Source organism: Struthio camelus, chromosome 20 (assembly GCF_040807025.1).
Source record: "Struthio camelus isolate bStrCam1 chromosome 20, bStrCam1.hap1, whole genome shotgun sequence".
NCBI classification, from domain to species: Eukaryota; Metazoa; Chordata; class Aves; order Struthioniformes; family Struthionidae; genus Struthio; species Struthio camelus.
In genome coordinates, this window is record NC_090961.1 from 7036135 (window position 1) to 7053586 (window position 17452).

Genomic DNA, 17452 nt, shown 5'->3' on the forward strand with positions numbered 1-17452 from the left:
TAGAAATTGCATAACTGTCTTTATAGGAGAATGTTTGTGGGGACCGCAAGAACAATGAACCACAGTGGTCTATCACCTTCCTTTTATTGTCTTAGTATCTCCATCCAGCCCTTGAGTACAGGGGAGGAACTAGAAAGCATCTGCTTGCAAAGCCATGTATTCCAAACAAAAAGTTTCATTTCAGAAAACTAGTGGCAGGAGGCTTCATACAATCATAGGATCATTAGGTAGGGCTGGAATCTCTTTTCCACACAGCATCGTTGAGTTAAGAAAATGCATGGGATCACTAAAGAATTTCTACTATCCCAAGTATTGCAAAGCTTTCTAGAAAGGTACAGCAGAAGTAGGCAGAGGATGCAGATTACAACAATGAGTAGAGAACAGGAGAAAGTTGTTACAGCCTCTTACAAGAGCTCTTCTCCTTCTCCTTTACTGCCGAGCATTGGCGTAGGAAGCTTGGTGTGACGGCAACATGAAGCAGTACAGCTTTATACACTATACTGCTGTCTGCAAGGAGACGAAGCCTCTCCCCCGTGCTCTGGTTCTCAATCAGCATTTCTACGCACAGTTTTTCCAGCTGTCTTTTACAACAGTTGCTATAGGAGAGGCTAAGGAGGTGCTAGCTGCTCTTGAGGCAATCTACTTTTTCAGCCTTGTCCCTGGGAAAGGGAGCTGTGACCCCCCTTCTGCCTTTGTAAGTTCACTTAAAAGAGAAACAGAACAATTAAGTGGCTTTGCAAGAAATGAGGGATTAATATCAGCTTTCAAACTCAAAACATATGGTACTGCCATGTCATGCAGTCTACCTGACTTCCTATTCTGATATTAATAGAGCTGTTCCAAGTCAGATCCAATGTCCCTGTAAAAGCTGCAAGATGCCTTTTTATTCTGATGTACCTTCAAAGCAGATCCAGTGCTCAGCTCCTTCAGATGTTAACAGAAACAGGACTGCTCATGTTGTGTGAAAAAATTAATACAACTGAAACAATTTCGGAGTTTGCTACTCAAAGAAAAAAAAAAAAGATACTTAAGTACAAAAATGTAAATAGCTTTCATTCCTGATCTCCTAGATTAAAAAAAAAAAAAAAGTAAAACGTTAACACCCTGGTTGTCCAATGGTTTCTACGGCAGCCAACTCCCACTCCATATGAACAAACACTCCTATGGCAACAGGCACAGATGAAACTTTAAATATCAAAATCAAGATGAACAGAAACACATCCAACTCCAAGCATCTTTATCATGCAAGAATCTGTTTGGAGCGGAGATTAGCAAAACAGGCAGCAAGACTGAGGTGAGACAGTCATTTTACCTCTGCTCACATGACTGTATCAAAGGCACACCTTTGAGCCAGTTCAGAAGCTGTCCTTTTATCTGTGAAAGCTCAAGTCAATTGTGCTTTGAATAAATATTTCTCTGTAGTAACACTTGAACTGCTGCATTATATAAGAGACATACAGAAAGTATCTGTGCATAGCCCTGAAGCACTTTGAGTGTAGCCCTCGCCAGGTTTACTCATGGACCACAGAAATTCTAGGCGTCACCAGCACGCAGAGATGTTGGGCACACTCCCAGAGACACGGCATCCAGGGAGCCAACCAGCAAGCGAAGAATCAGAACAGAAGAAGGAAGAGTACCACTCTAACAGAGTAAGAGCAAAACCAGCTTGTAGGAGCTCAGCAGTCAAGGTTACTACTGCAGAACCCAGACCAAGACACCCTAACAAGTGGTAGGAGCATCTGCTAGGACAACCTCACTGCCTCAAGTTCATTGTTGGATTCAAACAAGACTTTTATGAAATAATTCAGATACCAACTAATAACTTGCTCAGCTGCTCACCTTGTTATTAGTTTTTTTTAGTTGTCACCTGTTCATTCATAAAAAAAACAAGAACACAAAAAAACACCCTAGCCTTGAAGATTTAACAAGAACAACCACCACCACCACCACCACCCAGAAAATCCAGGGCCTAAGGCAGGGAATAGCAACTCAATTTTGTAAGGCTTTGGGCTGACTCTTTTTGGAGCATCACATTGCTTAAAACCAAGTGTCTTTCTAGTGCCATCAATAGCACATTAAGTACAACAACAGAAGCTGTACAGATCACAGCAACCCTGAGATAATAAAAGGATAAAGGAAGAGATGGGGTAAACGTGAGAGGCATATGGTAGTCTTGTCACCTAAAAGATTCTGAGAAAGACGTTCTTGCTAATTACACAACAGGAGCAGCAGTGGAAAAGAATTAGTATATTTCAGTTTTTCCTCTGTTTAACACACACACGCACACACTCCCCTTAATGGTATCCGTGCAGGCTTCCCTGCAGAACCGTCACTAGTGTTAAAAGCAAATCTTTAGTACTTTCTTCCTATCCGTACAAAGTGCAGTTGGAATTGATTTTGATCTCCCAAAAAGGCTGCAGAAAGGAAAGAAAACCTTCTTCTCCCTTCTGCCTAAGTCACCCCCATCCTAGTTCCCCTCCCTTCCAAGGAATTTTTTAAAAAAATAAAAGTCCTAATTAAGCATGATCAGCTTGAGATTAGTTTTGTCATCTTCTTCCAAAAAGAAAAAAATCCCAAACAAAAAGCAAAACAAAACACACAGTCAATGCCTCACCCACCCCAAAAGTAATAGTTCCATTTAAAAAAATAAATAAATAGTGTGTATATTTCATGCTGAGAAAAAAAAAGTCACAGAAATTATTAGCTTTTGGTTTTCCCTCCCCTAAACAAGACACCAGGCATTTTCTCCCCCCTCCCCTGACGTAGACATGATGGTACATTCCAACCGGCAATGTGCATCTGTGTTGAAAATGAGTTTTCACTCCTGCACGGTCCCACATGCATCAGGGAGCATCCAGCTAGCTGCTAAAGCAGAGCAAAGGCTTTTCAGGTTTTGGGTATGGTCCCTGCCTGTTCCTTTGGTCCGTCTGTTAAAAGGCTCCTTGCTGCTCCCAGGTCTCTGCTCTCGTCTTTCTCCGTTAAAACGTGCACTCTGGTCCACACACCTCCTGAGTCACTGGAGCTTTGTACCCAACTTGCGCTGTCTGTTTCTGCAAAAGCGACACAAGAGAGCGGAGGGTGAAAAAGGTGGCCCTTAACCCCATCGCAGAGTTTTGTGGCAAACCACTGGGCAAAAGACATAAGGATTAAAGTAAATTAGACTCTGCTTATCTCCACAAAAATAAAGCTGCCTCCGCCATACTCTACAGGCAGATCAGTCCCTCCCCTACTGTTTACAGTTCTACAACAGCCACCCTGTCCGAGTGTGCACAAGCTCACATGTGATGTAAGCCTACATCACATTTGCTTACAAAAAACATAGGCTAAGGAGTCAAAATATTGACTTCTTCATGAAACATTCATTAGCTGTAACATATCCCAACAGACTCGCCTTCCAGATGCTGCAGTTAACCCACAGTTTGGTCTTCCTTCACTCTATGCTATTCTATCCACAGAAGCTATCTACCTATTGGAAAATAAAGTAATTGATAGCTACATCTGCCAAGGCAAACCAGCTACAGCTCTTCCCCCCACCCATCAGGTTACTTACCTTGCCTCTGCTCTCGTGACCGTGTATTCAAACCACAGGATGTTAGGAATGAGGCTGGTATCTCGGATTAAAAAGAATTCTGAAATTGGCCTGAAAAAGGATAAGGAATTGGGGTGGGGGAAATTAATAATTAGACTCCTCCCTCCCTCTCCCCCCCCCCCAATCTTTTTATCACAATAAAATACATAGCATAAAAACTGGTCCAGTGTTAACATTAATATTCGGTTACCCTTCAGTCTAGGGAGAAGATATCTTGTTAAATTTAATCAGAAAAAAATGCTGCTGTTTTCCTTTCCTTATAAAAGACTTCCTGACCCTATTAAATTTAAATGGGATTGCAATTTCACTAGGTCATCAGGCATTGATTAAGAACAGTCTGATCTACCTGAAAACTACTACTTAGTACTGTGCCTTCCTCCAACACTTTGCCACACCTCACAACTTTGGTAGAACTTTAGAAACATACCAGCTTCCTAAACTTCCTCTCTCCACTCCCCACACGAAGCAAGGATATGTGATCCGTTGTATATACAAGCACAAGAAAAACCACAGACAAACAAGTTATATAATCAAACAATAGTAAGCAAAGCTGAAGTAGAATCCAGGAATCCTTGTTCACATTTCTAACATCTATAACTTACACAGTTTGTAGAGGTTTGAGCAACCCACTTACAATCAGGACTTGCACCAACTACAACTAAATTCTAGAGGCTTAAGTATCTTAGCATTTGTTTTCCTTCAGAGGTAAGGTACAACTACTCCAGTTGATCATGAAATCTTTTCTCGCCAGCGAGTTTTGCTGCACTACTGTTATCGCACCATTCCAAGGGACTCACTTAATAGACAAAACAGGCCTAAGGTTTTATTCCTGCAAGTCTGCATTTCTTAACAGCATAAAGAGACTTACCATGCAGCTATCCTTGGGAAGAGAGGAGTTAATATCTCTTGTGTGAAGGCAAACCAGGCTATGGCCATGATGCTTCCCGCCACACCTCCATATAAGACTTGGCTCCAGGTGTGGTAAAGCAAATAAACCCTGCAGTGGAAGAGAAAAAGTCACTAGACAGGCTTTCAAACAGAGGATGCAGGACTCGAGGGTTGACGTTTCACTGGACTCTCTATAAAGTTCAGAGCACGTTATCCCCCAGATGTCACAAGTAGATGTTTTACTTACTTGTTTGTTAAAGAGCTGGCGGGGGGGGGGGGGGGAGACAGACAGACAGACTGGGAAACAAACTGTGCCTTCCCTGCTACAGCATTTTCAGCTTAAAGCACTTCTAGTTTGCACCTAACTCAATAACCCTCTACATTCTTCCCAACAGATTATTGGATTAGTAGAAGTATGGCTGTTGATTCCCACGAGAGATTTCTCCAGAGCCAACACCAGGACAAGCCCCCTCCAAACTACCAAAACTGGGACTTAAAGGCTTTCAGGAACAGAGCATTTTTTCCCCATGTTTTGTTGCTCCCAAATGCGACAGCATGAAGGCTACACTACTACAAAGCGCTTGCTGCAATTGCAGCCAGTCAGCAAGTGGTATTAAAGTCTGTTAAGTTACCCCTGCACGCATGCTGCATGAGTCACATTCAAAATTATTTTCATCCATAGATCATAAAGCCATTAAGATCATCTAATCTGACCTTCTGCCTAACACAGGCCACTGGATTTCTTCAAATTAATTTTTATTTGAACTGGACCATATCTCTTTTTAAGAATTCTGACAGGACATTTTTATAAATAACCACTAATAAGGAATCAGCTCTAGTATACAGTCAACAGTGCCAACAGGTAATTGCTTTTCTGTGGAAAACATGGCCTTATTTCTAGCCTGAATCTGTCTGGTTTCCAACCACTGGATCTCATTATATTTTTTTAATCTACTAAAGAGAATAAACTTCATTATCAAAATTTCATTTTCTCGATTCATCATCTTAATGTAACTAAATCATGCAAGTCAAACAGCTATAAATGTTTTTATTAACTAACGCTCAAAACACAATCAGTTTGGTCAACTGTGAGCAATCCTCATGCTGCAGACGCTGGCGTGCCAAGGCATGGTGCAACACTTTTGTGATTAGTGCTAGAAAGAGGGCTAGGCAGTGAGTCTGGAGCACGGCCATGCAGCCAACAGGGATTTAAATAGGCTTAGCAGATCTTGGGTTTTATAAATGCTTCTATGTAGCACCACACATGTAGCACCTTTATATGCCCATATAAAGGGGCTCGTGACAACACTGCAACTTCCCCAAAGCTCTCAATTGTACAACGTGTTCACCAAGAATTAGATCAGAAGCGCAGGATAAGGAATGCCAGGTCTGCTGCTGTTAAAGGCCACAAGACTGTACAAGAGCGCAAGACAAACAACTGCTCCATACCTACTATATGACACTAGCAAAGCCGCTGTCACGAGGCAGATGGACAGCACATGTCGCCATAGTAAATCCAGAAACCTTGCATTGTTTGTTTGGTGCATTCTGAAAGAGATGGAAAGCCATTAACACAGTGCCAGAGAGCCAAGCAGTCCATACAGCTATTTTTACTATGCCTGAAACGCTAGAAAAGCTCTACTCCAATGTGGTCACGGGCAGCTCAACACCATCTCAGCATCAGTTTGTCCCACTGGCAGCACTTAAAGAGAAGCCAGAGAGCCCTACTTCTCTCTCCAACTGTTAACAGGGATTGTTGTGGTGGAAGGCAGAACGCTCAGTTACTGCAACTGGTGTGAAAGGCACATGCAGAGCATATGCAACAGGGAGCCAAGACAGAGTCCTCCATTGTCCACAGAGCTAGAAGGAACTGGGAGTTTTGCCTTCCTCCACACTAGAGACTGCAAGACAGAGCCATGCACCAGTGAGAATTTCAGAAAAGCACAGCGCAGCATACAAAAGTACTACTTCGCAAGGGAGATAAAGTAAAAGGCCACACAAGTGGGCAACAGCTATTACCTGAAAGAGTGCAGAAAACCCCACTGACAAAATAGAGAAGACACATGAGAAAGCAGCTCTTCGTTTTGTCTTGCCTATCCCCCCTCTCCCCTCACACTAGAGGGTCAATACATCAGGGCTCATAAAGAGCAAATCCAAAACCTGTGTTCAGATACACTCATGGCAGGGCTTGCATCAGGAGGCCCACCTCTACCTTTCACTTTCTAGCAATGGCAACTACAGGCCTACATTCAGATTGAGATAGGCATGTTTCATCCCATCTAGCCACAGAGCAAATCATACAGGTCCTTCAATTTAATCCTGCTATACAACTGAACGGGAAGAGGAGGGGCAAACAGCAAGGAAGCCATCTACGCAGGTGTTTCAACATGTTAACAGCCAAAACCTGACAGTGAGTTTTTACCTTAAATAAAGGAACAGAAATGAATAGACAGAGAAAAACCACATGAACTGGGAGTGGCTGGACGGCATCCCATATTTTGTGGTCACTGTTGAATGGGCTTCTGGGAAGAGAAGAAGAAAGAGTTTGGTCAAGGTCTATTCTGTACACGGCAGCTGGAATGCTCCAAAGGTGAAGCTGGACTGGACTGCCCTGCTGGAGTGTGTGTGTGTGTGCGTGCATAAGCTCACAGGATATGTCTCTACTCAGATGGCTGCCAGCCCTCTACACCCAAACATCCAAAGCCAACGTGAGGCAAAGCGAAAAAAATACCCTCTAAACCCCATACTATTGTTGCTCCATTGAAACAAAACAAAACACCACACAACCGGCACCATGACACAAACAGGCCATACTATACCTTCGCAGGGCCGTGGCTCCCGGATAACATTTTTTATTAACCAGTTCACTCCTTCATTGAAAGCCAGCCCTCCCAAGAAAGAGATCTGTGAAGGCAAGACAGCTGTGTCATCCTATTTAGAAGATCCAGCTACTTATCAGACTCTTTGTTGATAAAAACTCCAAGCCATGTGTTTCCGATTTTCCTTTTTGACTATTAGAGTTAAAAATCAACAGCCTCAGAATTCTCTAGTTGAGAAAGGAGAGCATTCGTCTTTCAGCCTACTTCGTGCATCTGACAACACATTGTGTACACACAGCTCTTCAGTAGATGACTCATAGAAAAAAAAGACAGAAAAATGACACCACATAGCAGTTATAGCCACTGCTTTAATACGCTTCCATCAGCAAGTGCAGAAAATTATACTTTCAAACAGAGCAAGTTTCAAGAGGTTTTTTTTTTTTTTTATACTGATGACCAACAGGGGGAGCACAAACATCATTATTTGGGTAAAGGGCTAAAAGAGGGGCTTTTTAGGTGTTCTGGCTTTTCCTCCCTCTAAGAATATTTCCATCTCGAAACCGCTGTCTTCAGTTTACCATGCAAAGTTGTATTCCGGATCGTGGCAGGCTAGTACCATTTGTTTTCAATATTTAATTCCATAGTCCATATTCCTCCCCTAAATTATCCCTGCTGCTGTGACCAAGTTCTTGTCTGATAATTGTACTCTCCCTCCTTACTGCTCAGTCTTATTTCAGGTGATGAAGCAACTTTTCACTCTATGCCCTGAGCTATGGGCCAGTCTGCTGCAAGCCAGCTAGCAAATGCCTTGCTCCAGCTCAGTGGTGACTTCTCACGTACAGAGCCAGAGGCTAACCTCAACACTTCCCTCGTTAGGGACACCTAACGAGCCTCTGTATTCAAGTGCCTATGAATGTGTGACAACTGTTACTCTAGCTTATTCTCTGCTTTGGGTCAACAAGAAACCTTTGGACTACCATAACTGTCAACAGCTGCCTCTCTCCTAGGCACCATCAGCTTCATAACCTAGAAGTCCCATTCCCAGGCCCTTGAGCCACTTGACCCATGGCCTTATATCAGAAACCTGCTGCCAAAATTCTTTCACTGGCCCCATTTGATCTGTCTGTTTACTAAGGGCAAACGTTACAAGTGGCTTATACCTCCTAAAGGGAATTTAGTCATGAGATTGATTCCCAACTACCCGTCAAGGCAGACGGAAAGCATTAAATAGGATTGGGGTGGGGGGAAGTCCCTTTATGTTCATTTGAAAAGAAGCAAGAGTTCTTTTCTGTCCCTAGTGTTCAACGTACTGCAAGGAAGTGGCCTTTAGACAAGTCCACTCCTTTGGAAATCTATGGATTTTATGTTATATCCCATTTGCTGCCTCAGTACAGCTCAGAGAAAGCACATCCTACTGAGTTACAGACATTATTTCCAGCAGCACCTGAGCACCTGTATGTTCTGCCCATCTTGCAAAAACCTACCAGTGGTATGATCCTATGGGATCTTGGGAAAAGGAAAAAATATTATTAATTTGTACTCTGCAACACCGTTTCTCAGCCATCTCTCACTGATACTTGTGGACCGAATGCCCAAAACATACCAGAGTCAGAAAGTCAGCAAAGGCTAGACAGTCTTTTAACCTGCTACAGGTGACAGTATCTCCTGCTGTTCTTTGACAGGAAGATCACCTCACCTAAGCTTGCTCTTTAAAGACCCAATAAATAAGTGAAGTGAACACAGAAGCAGCAGGTCATAAAGGAAAAATATTATTGCCATAGGAAAATGCTGGGAGGGGAGAGGAGGACTCACCGTGTGAAGCTCTCTCTTGAATATGATGAGCGTTACAAAGCCAACAATAATGAATATTGGACCAAGACTCAAATAAGCTAAAAGCTGACCAGAGAAATCACCTAGGGAAACACAAACAAACAAATCAAATCAGCTTGAACTTCATGTGTACTGGCCTGCCCCCAAGACTTAGGCCAGTTGGTGCCCCAAATCACTGAAAGCAGAGGGCTAAGCTCGACACCGCAGTAGGAGAGCAGTAAGTCCCCGTTTCGCAGACTGACTCTTCCTGCTGCAGCCCGCAAGGAAGAAGGTAGGGAAGGCAGCAGCGCTTACACTCAGGCTCGAGAGCAGCGATGAGAGGACCTTGGCATCATTCGGCAGAGATTACTGGCAGCCAATTTACAACAACGACCACCAGTGTGGGCCCAGAGTCACTTTAATCCAACATATGCACAGGCCTCTGTGGAAGAGGCAGCGTCTTTCCCTCCCCCTCATACTGCCTCCCTGTGCCAGCAATTACCAGCAAACCCTTCCCAAACAAGTCTTCCCCCTTCCCTTCCTAAAATGGGTTAGTTTTCAGCTCCCTAATCTGTCTCACCATGTGTCTGCATGAACACTAGCATTAGCAAAATGGAGAGGAATTAAATAGCTAAACACAGGGGGAGAGGAAGAGAAAAAGAAGGAAGCCTGCTTTTTACCAGCAGCCCCCATACTGAAGTGACTGTGGCTTCCACCCCGAGGAGCTAATCACCTCCCAGAGCCTGGAAGCAGCAATGGGGCCTCACAAGAGGACGTAAGGTACCCGAAAACCATCCGCTTTATTCTGAACGATCAGACACAGGCAAACATCAACAGTAAAGAACAGCTACACCTTTCTGTCTAAGACTTTGTCTGTTTGTTCCACGAAAAAGGTCACATACAGAAGTATTTGGTGAGAAGATGTTAGTATAAACACAGAGAAACAGAAAACTACCAGACTCGTTTTGCTTCGAGATCAACAGCGCACCATCAGGGGAAAGAACTATCTACCAGCAAACCCTTAAAGGCAGTAGCCGCTCTAACAAATGCGTTATGAACCCAGGGAGCTGTTTAAGAGACAGAGGATTTTCTATACCTTATCTCAGAGACTAGATCTCCTCCATCCCATCACAGAAAACAGATGGATCAGTCCTCCCCCACAAACTTACGATCTTCCCTCCCTCCTCTCAGGAGGAAACAGGATGCCTCTGCAAGGCCAAGTGTTGGACTCATTCCTAGATCAATTCCACTGCAAGACACTCAGTCTCCACAAGCCAGGCACCCACATTTTAAAACAGCACTTGGTGCAATGGACTTCAACCTCAGCCTCTCTCAATAGTGCAACTGAAAAGTGACCGCACTGCTACAAAGTTCATGTGGCTGCTCATGTTGCCACCTGGTCGTGGCTATCTCAGGTACAGCGCGCAGCACAGACTCCTCTTTAAATTCCAGACTCCGCATTAGATTTGGGAACGAGCTACATCATCAGCAAAGAGAATTTAGAAGAATTTTAGTTTGTCATGCCAGGGAAATTTGGGAGAGCTGGAAGAAGAAACCCTTAAGAGCACTGGGTTTTCATAAGAGTGAGGTTTGTTGTTGTTGTTGTTTTTGGTTTTTTTCTTCTTCTTTTAACCTGAGAAGCATTAGAAGACACTGAATCCAAAACTCCTTTCCTGAAACATATGCAGCATTTACCCAGCTGTCAAATGGGTGCCAAATGCTACCAAATCAGAATAGCAGTGTATTGTGGAAACACTGTAAGCGACAATATCAGCTACCTGGCAATAAAGCATCAGGCTCCTTATGGTTTTACACAAGTCACGGACATCCTACAAAATGAATCATGAATCATGTCTTAAATGATGAGGAAATTCATGAGCTGAGAAAACAGTCAACAGGCAACCCAGATTAATCTGAAAGCCTTGAAAATGCTTTCCAGTAGTCTCAATTCCAGCGTTATCAACTGGAATTGAACTGGATTCCTCATTCAGGAATCACCATATTGCAGATCATTCACTCTGTTAACCTACGAGTCTATAAAGAATTGCTCTTTAAGACTAAAAGCCATAGTTTTGTCAAGTAGAAACCCAGCCAGATTATTTACCTTCTCAGGAGGATTCTATTTCTTGCACAGATGGTAGAAGAACACATAAGGAAGTAGTCTTTAAATTAAATAGTATCAGCCGTGTCAAACTCAATATCCTCCATTAGGTTATCATATAATATGCCCAATAAATCAAGTCATCCAGTCTTCAATCGCACACACCTGCACTTGAACCTGATGAGGCCAAGAAGCAGAAACCTTACCAGCGCTCCCCCAGCTCCTGCCTCCAGGCAGAGTACCAGTCCTTTACTCGGGCAATCTCCCTCTTTACGCAATAGCTCCCCAAACGTTTCAGCTCTGTCCATTTAGAATAGAACACAGGTAGTATCGATAATATTTCACGTTATTGTAGCTAACAGCAATCAAAGAGAATCACGTTTCTAGAGCCGCCTCTTCTAGGTGAGGCAGGCAAACAAACAGCTATGCATTATCTCAAGGCAACAGTTTTGTTATGTCCTGGGAGCTACACCAGAAACCCACTAACACTGTCATAAACATATTCACTGGATTAGCAGATTAAGCCAGGGCTGTACTAACTAGAACAGCTCTGAAACGACTGGAAATCCCCAGTGAAGAACGCAAAGTGAGCTCTGAGAGAAAGGCCATCTCCCATTGCCGCGCAGCGCTCCCAGAGCCTCAGAGCGTGATTACTTGTGTCACTTCTATCTATTCTCATGCTCCAGTGTGCTCAGAGACCTCTTCCCAGGGACGAGGCAACTGCAGGAGTGCTGACAACGTGACATCCACTTGGATCTAGCAAGCAAGTTCCTCCCTACTTTTTAACTTTTTTTTTTTTTTTTAAATTCATTTTGCTAAACTTAGGAATTTTAAAGAAGTTCCTACAACTGATAAGAACAAAACCTACCAAAATCATCAAAACCTCTGGAAAAATGTAAGAAAAAAACCTATTTAATATTAAGCTTGCCTTCCCCCCCCCCCAGCCTTTCCCAGATACTATTGGGGGCTCAAAATGGAAATATACTTTTACTATATACTTATAGTATACTACATATACTATTAAGTATATATGTGTATATACACATATACGCACACCTGAATCCAGCTACTTCATTTGTAGGCACCCAAGAATGAACAGTATTTCCTCTGAAACATGCTATTTCTTCAGACTTCATTCAGTATCTGCTTCTGATCTAATTCAACATTTTACCCAGCATCCTTTCAGCACCCAGTGGAAATTGCCAAGGTTTACCACAGTAGCTTAACCTGTATATAAAATAAAAATGTGAACCAACAGCACTCTAACCACATCCTACCACAAGGTCTAGCTTTACCACTGCCACCACTGCTTCCTATTGAAGCACCTATCTGCGGCAGCTCTGCTGGTCATATGTTCTTGATGAGAAGTACGTGTGCAAGATGCACAGACAACGTGCAGTGCTTTCATGTGTACCAGTAAATATCCACAATGGATCATCACTTCTTCCACTGGTGTCACAGCTTATGATATCAGGATAGGGACAGTAAAATACCTTCAGGGAGACTTTAAGTTATGGCATAGAAGGCACACATCAGACATGAAACTTCCGCAGTAAGATCGGACTCAAAACGAGAAAGACAGAGAGACAACAACTGAACAGTATCTGCTTCTTTCAACAGGTATTACTTAGCTATGAGATGAGCCCTGACTGGTCAGCTGCTGCCCCAAACAGAAATGACAATGAGGGTTATTAGAACAAACATTCTTATAGAAGCTACACAAGCTTATACTGAACAGCGATGAGAGCAGCTGAGCAAAAGCACATGCAGAGCGCGAGTGTGTGCACCTTTCTTCTGACGCATCTTTTCACCAATTATTTCACTCTACGTACTTGGTTCTCCAGCTCTGCCTGCCCTTAGTAAGTCATCCTTCCTATATAAGAAAATAGCAAGATTCTCTGTCCTTCAGCAATAAAGGGATTTATCATGCCAGGTTTCTCTTCTCTTTTCTCCCCTTAAAGAGCTGCGTCCCATAAAAGAGGTCCAGAAAGTCCCAGAGTTTTAAGAATCCCAGCTGCACTGAATGAAGAGAGGAAGATTTTTTTTTGTTGTTTTTGTTTTTAAATTAAAAAATCCAAACAAATGAGGGACTCAATGTTTCTCCAGTGAAACTTGCCCTACAGACAGGAAGTTGTTGAAGATGAGTTTTAAGGCTGCAACAAAGTCATTCCATACAACGTAATGCACACGGGAAACAACAACCCTAATCATACATGCACAGTGATGGGATTTAGTTTAGTTGTTATCAAACAGAAGATCTCAGACTCAAGTGTGAGTTGTTATCATCAGAGAACAATCCAATGCACTGTGGCAGTCAAGAGGACAATGAGAACATTTTTAAGGGGGGGGGGGGGGTTACTGCTACAACACTATAAGAAATTACTGTGCAAGTCTGACTGCACCATCTAAAAAAAGGAGTAAACGCAAAAAAGGTAAATAGAAAGGGGACAAAGACAACAGGTATGGAACAGTATCCATTCAAAAAATATTGAATAACTCAGATTTTCATCTGAGAAAGGACAGAGAAGATAACAGAAAGGACAGAGAAGATAACATCATGAGTGAGGCGGGGAAAAAAAAAAGGGGGGGGGGGACAGTAAAGCATTTGTTACCTCTCACTGCACATAAAATAGAGGGTGTTCAATAAAATTAGCAACCGGTGGACTTTAAAGCAGAAAAGAAACAACTGCAAAGCTCAATGCCAAAGATACTGAGGAGATCCAAAGCAGAAATGTATTCAAAGAGCAATTAGACATATTCACAGACTATATAGCTTTTACAGATCAATCAAAGGACATAACTGTTCTGATGCAATCACCAGCTGATTACTGGAAAGCTATATAGGGAAGGATTACTGCTGCATACCTGCTCCTTATACCTTTTCCATTAAGCATCTATTATTGGCTCCTATCAGAGACTTAACACTACGCCAAATCATCCTTTGGTCTCACCAAGTACACTTGCCAATACGAACAGCTCCAGGACCAACCATTTCCAAATGTGATATCAGGACAACATTTTTAAAGTCTGTCCTCTTAAGCAACATGCTTTAACCCACTGTCAAATAATACTACAATTGTTGGTTTCTTCTCTTGAGGTTTGATGTTGACATTATGAATAGTTTTCAGCCAATCCTCAAGGACACCATTGCTTAGGCTATTTTGCAGTTACCTCTACCACAGTGTCTATCTGCTGCTTCTCATTTGATCTTGCTCAAAGTTGACACCGCAGAAAGCCCCAAAGGACTGAGCAGCCGCACAAGCGGTAAGGATGGCTGTTCAGTCTTTTGTACTATGTCCGAATTATATTGCTATTGATAAGGAAATGCTAGATAAAGGCAAGGAGGGTGAGCACCCTTCTGGAGGCACCTCTCCCCTTCACAACTCAGGCAGAAGCCCAAGAGCTGGCTTCATATGGCAGACACAGAAATCAGCAGTGACTACTTTTCAACTGGTCACAGTGAGAGGGAGCATCGCTCTCGGCAAACAAAAGCTGGGATGACAGCAGTTCTGCACTAAAAGAATTTAAAGATAAGAGATTTTAAGAACCAGTTGCCACAGTGGCTCAGCATGCTGCACCCAAGGCCAGCAGCTTCTCAAGAATTAGCCAAGAGGAAAAAAAACAAGCAAACAAACACCAAAAACAACAACAATCAAAAAAAAAAAATCAAGAAGCGTGCCACACAGCAGCATATAACATGCCAAAACAGTTTAATAATGTATGCTGGTAGAAGCAGGATTTATTTCTTTTTCTGACCCTTTTCTATCAGCACAAGGCTACATTAACTCCATTGTACTGAGCATATTGCCAGCATTATTATTTTATAAATGTGTATTATCTAGACACTTTATGGACCTGGATTTAAGCCCTACACAGAGAGAACACAAACAGCTTTCTAAATAAAGTTAAAGCACTTTCCCAAGTCCAGATAAAAGTATCATCTAACATCTTACTGCAACTCATTCTTCTAGACCACAATAAGTAAAGACACTTCTGCATCTCCAGCTTTTTTAATGTTATAATCTTTTGTCTCCATTTTATGGGCTTCCATAATTACATGTTTTATCCAAGACCAACATAATACTAATTCTCAAAAAACATAACGCTAATCTTGTTGGCGATTTCCCCTCTAGATACACATACGCACACTCAGTCATCCCCGTTTTGCTTGTATAAAAGCGAGCAACATAGACAGAAAATAACGGAGTTACGTTACAGTCCTTACGATCTGACAGATAACCCTTGTGGAACAAAACCTGCCCATTTCAAACACTTTGTTTTCCAAAACGAATCCAACAAATAGCGTACAGAACACTCTGGGTGTACCGCCAGACTCTGATAAGAAGATGAGATACACAGACAAGTGTGTCAGTGCTACTGCAAAGATTATACCCCCCAATTCTCAAGCCTTCACATTAATATATTAAGAAGGGAGACTGGCAGAAGAAGAGCGTACAGAGGAAAAGAAAACACAAGAAAGAAAAGGAAGGGCAGATCTTTCACATAAGGTGCCACAGAAAACCAAAACAAAGCAGCCATATTTAGGAGAGAAAACTGTACTTTCAGTGCCAAATTTTTAGTGTCGTCATGTTGCAAGTATTGTAGCCAAATGGGTACTTTCAGCCCAGAAGATCCCTAAGCACTCTAGAAGCTTTAGGTATTGCACTACTGAGAGGAGCTTTCATCAGGAAATAAAATCCAGCTATTGAAACAAGACACGCGGCAACACTTTATGACAAGTTAGGGACTTGAGAGAAGAACTAACAATACAGAGAATAGTCTTAACGCTGAATCTGGTTTTGACCAGACTGTGAGGACTAACACTCTGACATTTTGCATACTGCTTTTTTTGGTATTCTTTGATTATAACAAGCAGACAAAAACTAGTTTTTTCTGTCTCACCCACAGAACAGCACAGCCTGGGCACAGCACCTGGAGGGGAGCTCGCAAAGACCGCTGTTACTAACAAGACGCTGCTTAGACAGCCCCTATCTGAACGCTGACCCAATTTGCCCTTGCACACTGGGACTTTCAGCATTCGTCCTCCCACAGCCTGGGCTGGGCCGCAGGCACCCAGCACCAAGCGGACAGGGCGCTGACCCTTCGTGCGGCCAGGACAGCCCGTCCTGCACACGAACTGTCACCCTCCCCGCCACTGCCTGTCGCCCAAACGCGCTCAGCTGCGAGCTGCCTTGCCAGAAGCCCAGGGCCGGCTATCCTCCAGGCGTCTCCCGCCCTGCTGCGCTGCCGCCAGCCGACCAAAACGCGACATCGCCGAAACTGCCACCCACACCGAACCCCATCGGCCTAACAACCGCCAAAGCCCACTAGGGGCCAACGCCCCGGCACGGCTCCCCAGGACACCGGGCGCGCTGGGGTCCGACGGGCCAACCCGGAGCCCCGACGCCGAGGGGATGGCAAGGCCGCGCAGGCTGGCGCGGCGGCTGCAGAGAGCGGCACGCTGCCAAGGCGGGGCGGGCGCTTCGAGGCCTGGTGGCAGCCGCACATGGTCAGGCAACCCCAGACAGAGACGAGGCAGCGCTGTGGCAAGGGGAGGGCCGGGCCGGGCCAAGGTCTGGGCCGGGTCCCCCCACTCCGTAGCCCCCTTCACCGCCGGGGGGCTCAGCAGCCCCTGGAGCCCAGCGCCTCACCAAGGCGCATGCGCAACGCCGAGTGCCCCCCCCGAGGCTCACTATCCGGCAGCGAGTCCCACCACCCCAGTGCGCACGCGCGCCCCGCCGCCCCAGAGCGGCCGCTCAATAGCTCACTATCTCGCAGCTGCCAGCCCGGCCCTCAGGAGTGCCGTGGAGCGGCGGGCGGGGCCCGCCGCGGGGAGCGGCGGCGCCGCCACCGCCGCCGCCACCGGGAAGGTCGGGCGGGCCGTGAAGAGGAGCGTTACCTGCGGGATACTCGACGTGAGTGAGGGAGACCGGCCGCCATGGAGCGGGGAGCGAGCACTCTCCGACTGCGGCCATCTTACCCGGATACCGGGCCGGGCCGCCGCAGCCAATCGGAGCGCACTTAAGGGGCGGTGTGACCAATGGGCGGGGCTGCTGCAAGCGGTGGCCCAATAACACGGTGCGGCAGGTGAGGCGCCGGCCAACCCACAACCACCCAATTAAAAATCCAACCCGGGGAGCAGCAGAGCCAATGGGCTACTAGTATCGCTGCCCAATACAAAGGGGACGCAGGTAGCGGCAAAACCAATCGGGAGAAAGGCGGGCGTCAGCTCCCACTGTCATTGGC

General features: G+C 44.6%; 1 protein-coding gene across 1 annotated transcript; it reads right to left on the reverse strand.

The window, feature by feature from the left end:
• Positions 1-68: 68 nt before the first annotated feature.
• On the reverse strand, positions 69-17257 carry DOLPP1 (dolichyldiphosphatase 1). Its single transcript, XM_068915061.1, has 8 exons — positions 17106-17257; positions 9109-9209; positions 7297-7381; positions 6900-6999; positions 5927-6025; positions 4458-4586; positions 3551-3640; positions 69-3050 (listed from the first exon to the last, which is right to left on the reverse strand). Exons 1-8 carry the CDS (start codon positions 17179-17181, stop codon positions 3014-3016), a joined length of 717 nt encoding a protein of 238 aa, XP_068771162.1. The 5' UTR covers positions 17182-17257; the 3' UTR covers positions 69-3013.
• Between the last annotated feature and the right edge of the window lie 195 nt (positions 17258-17452).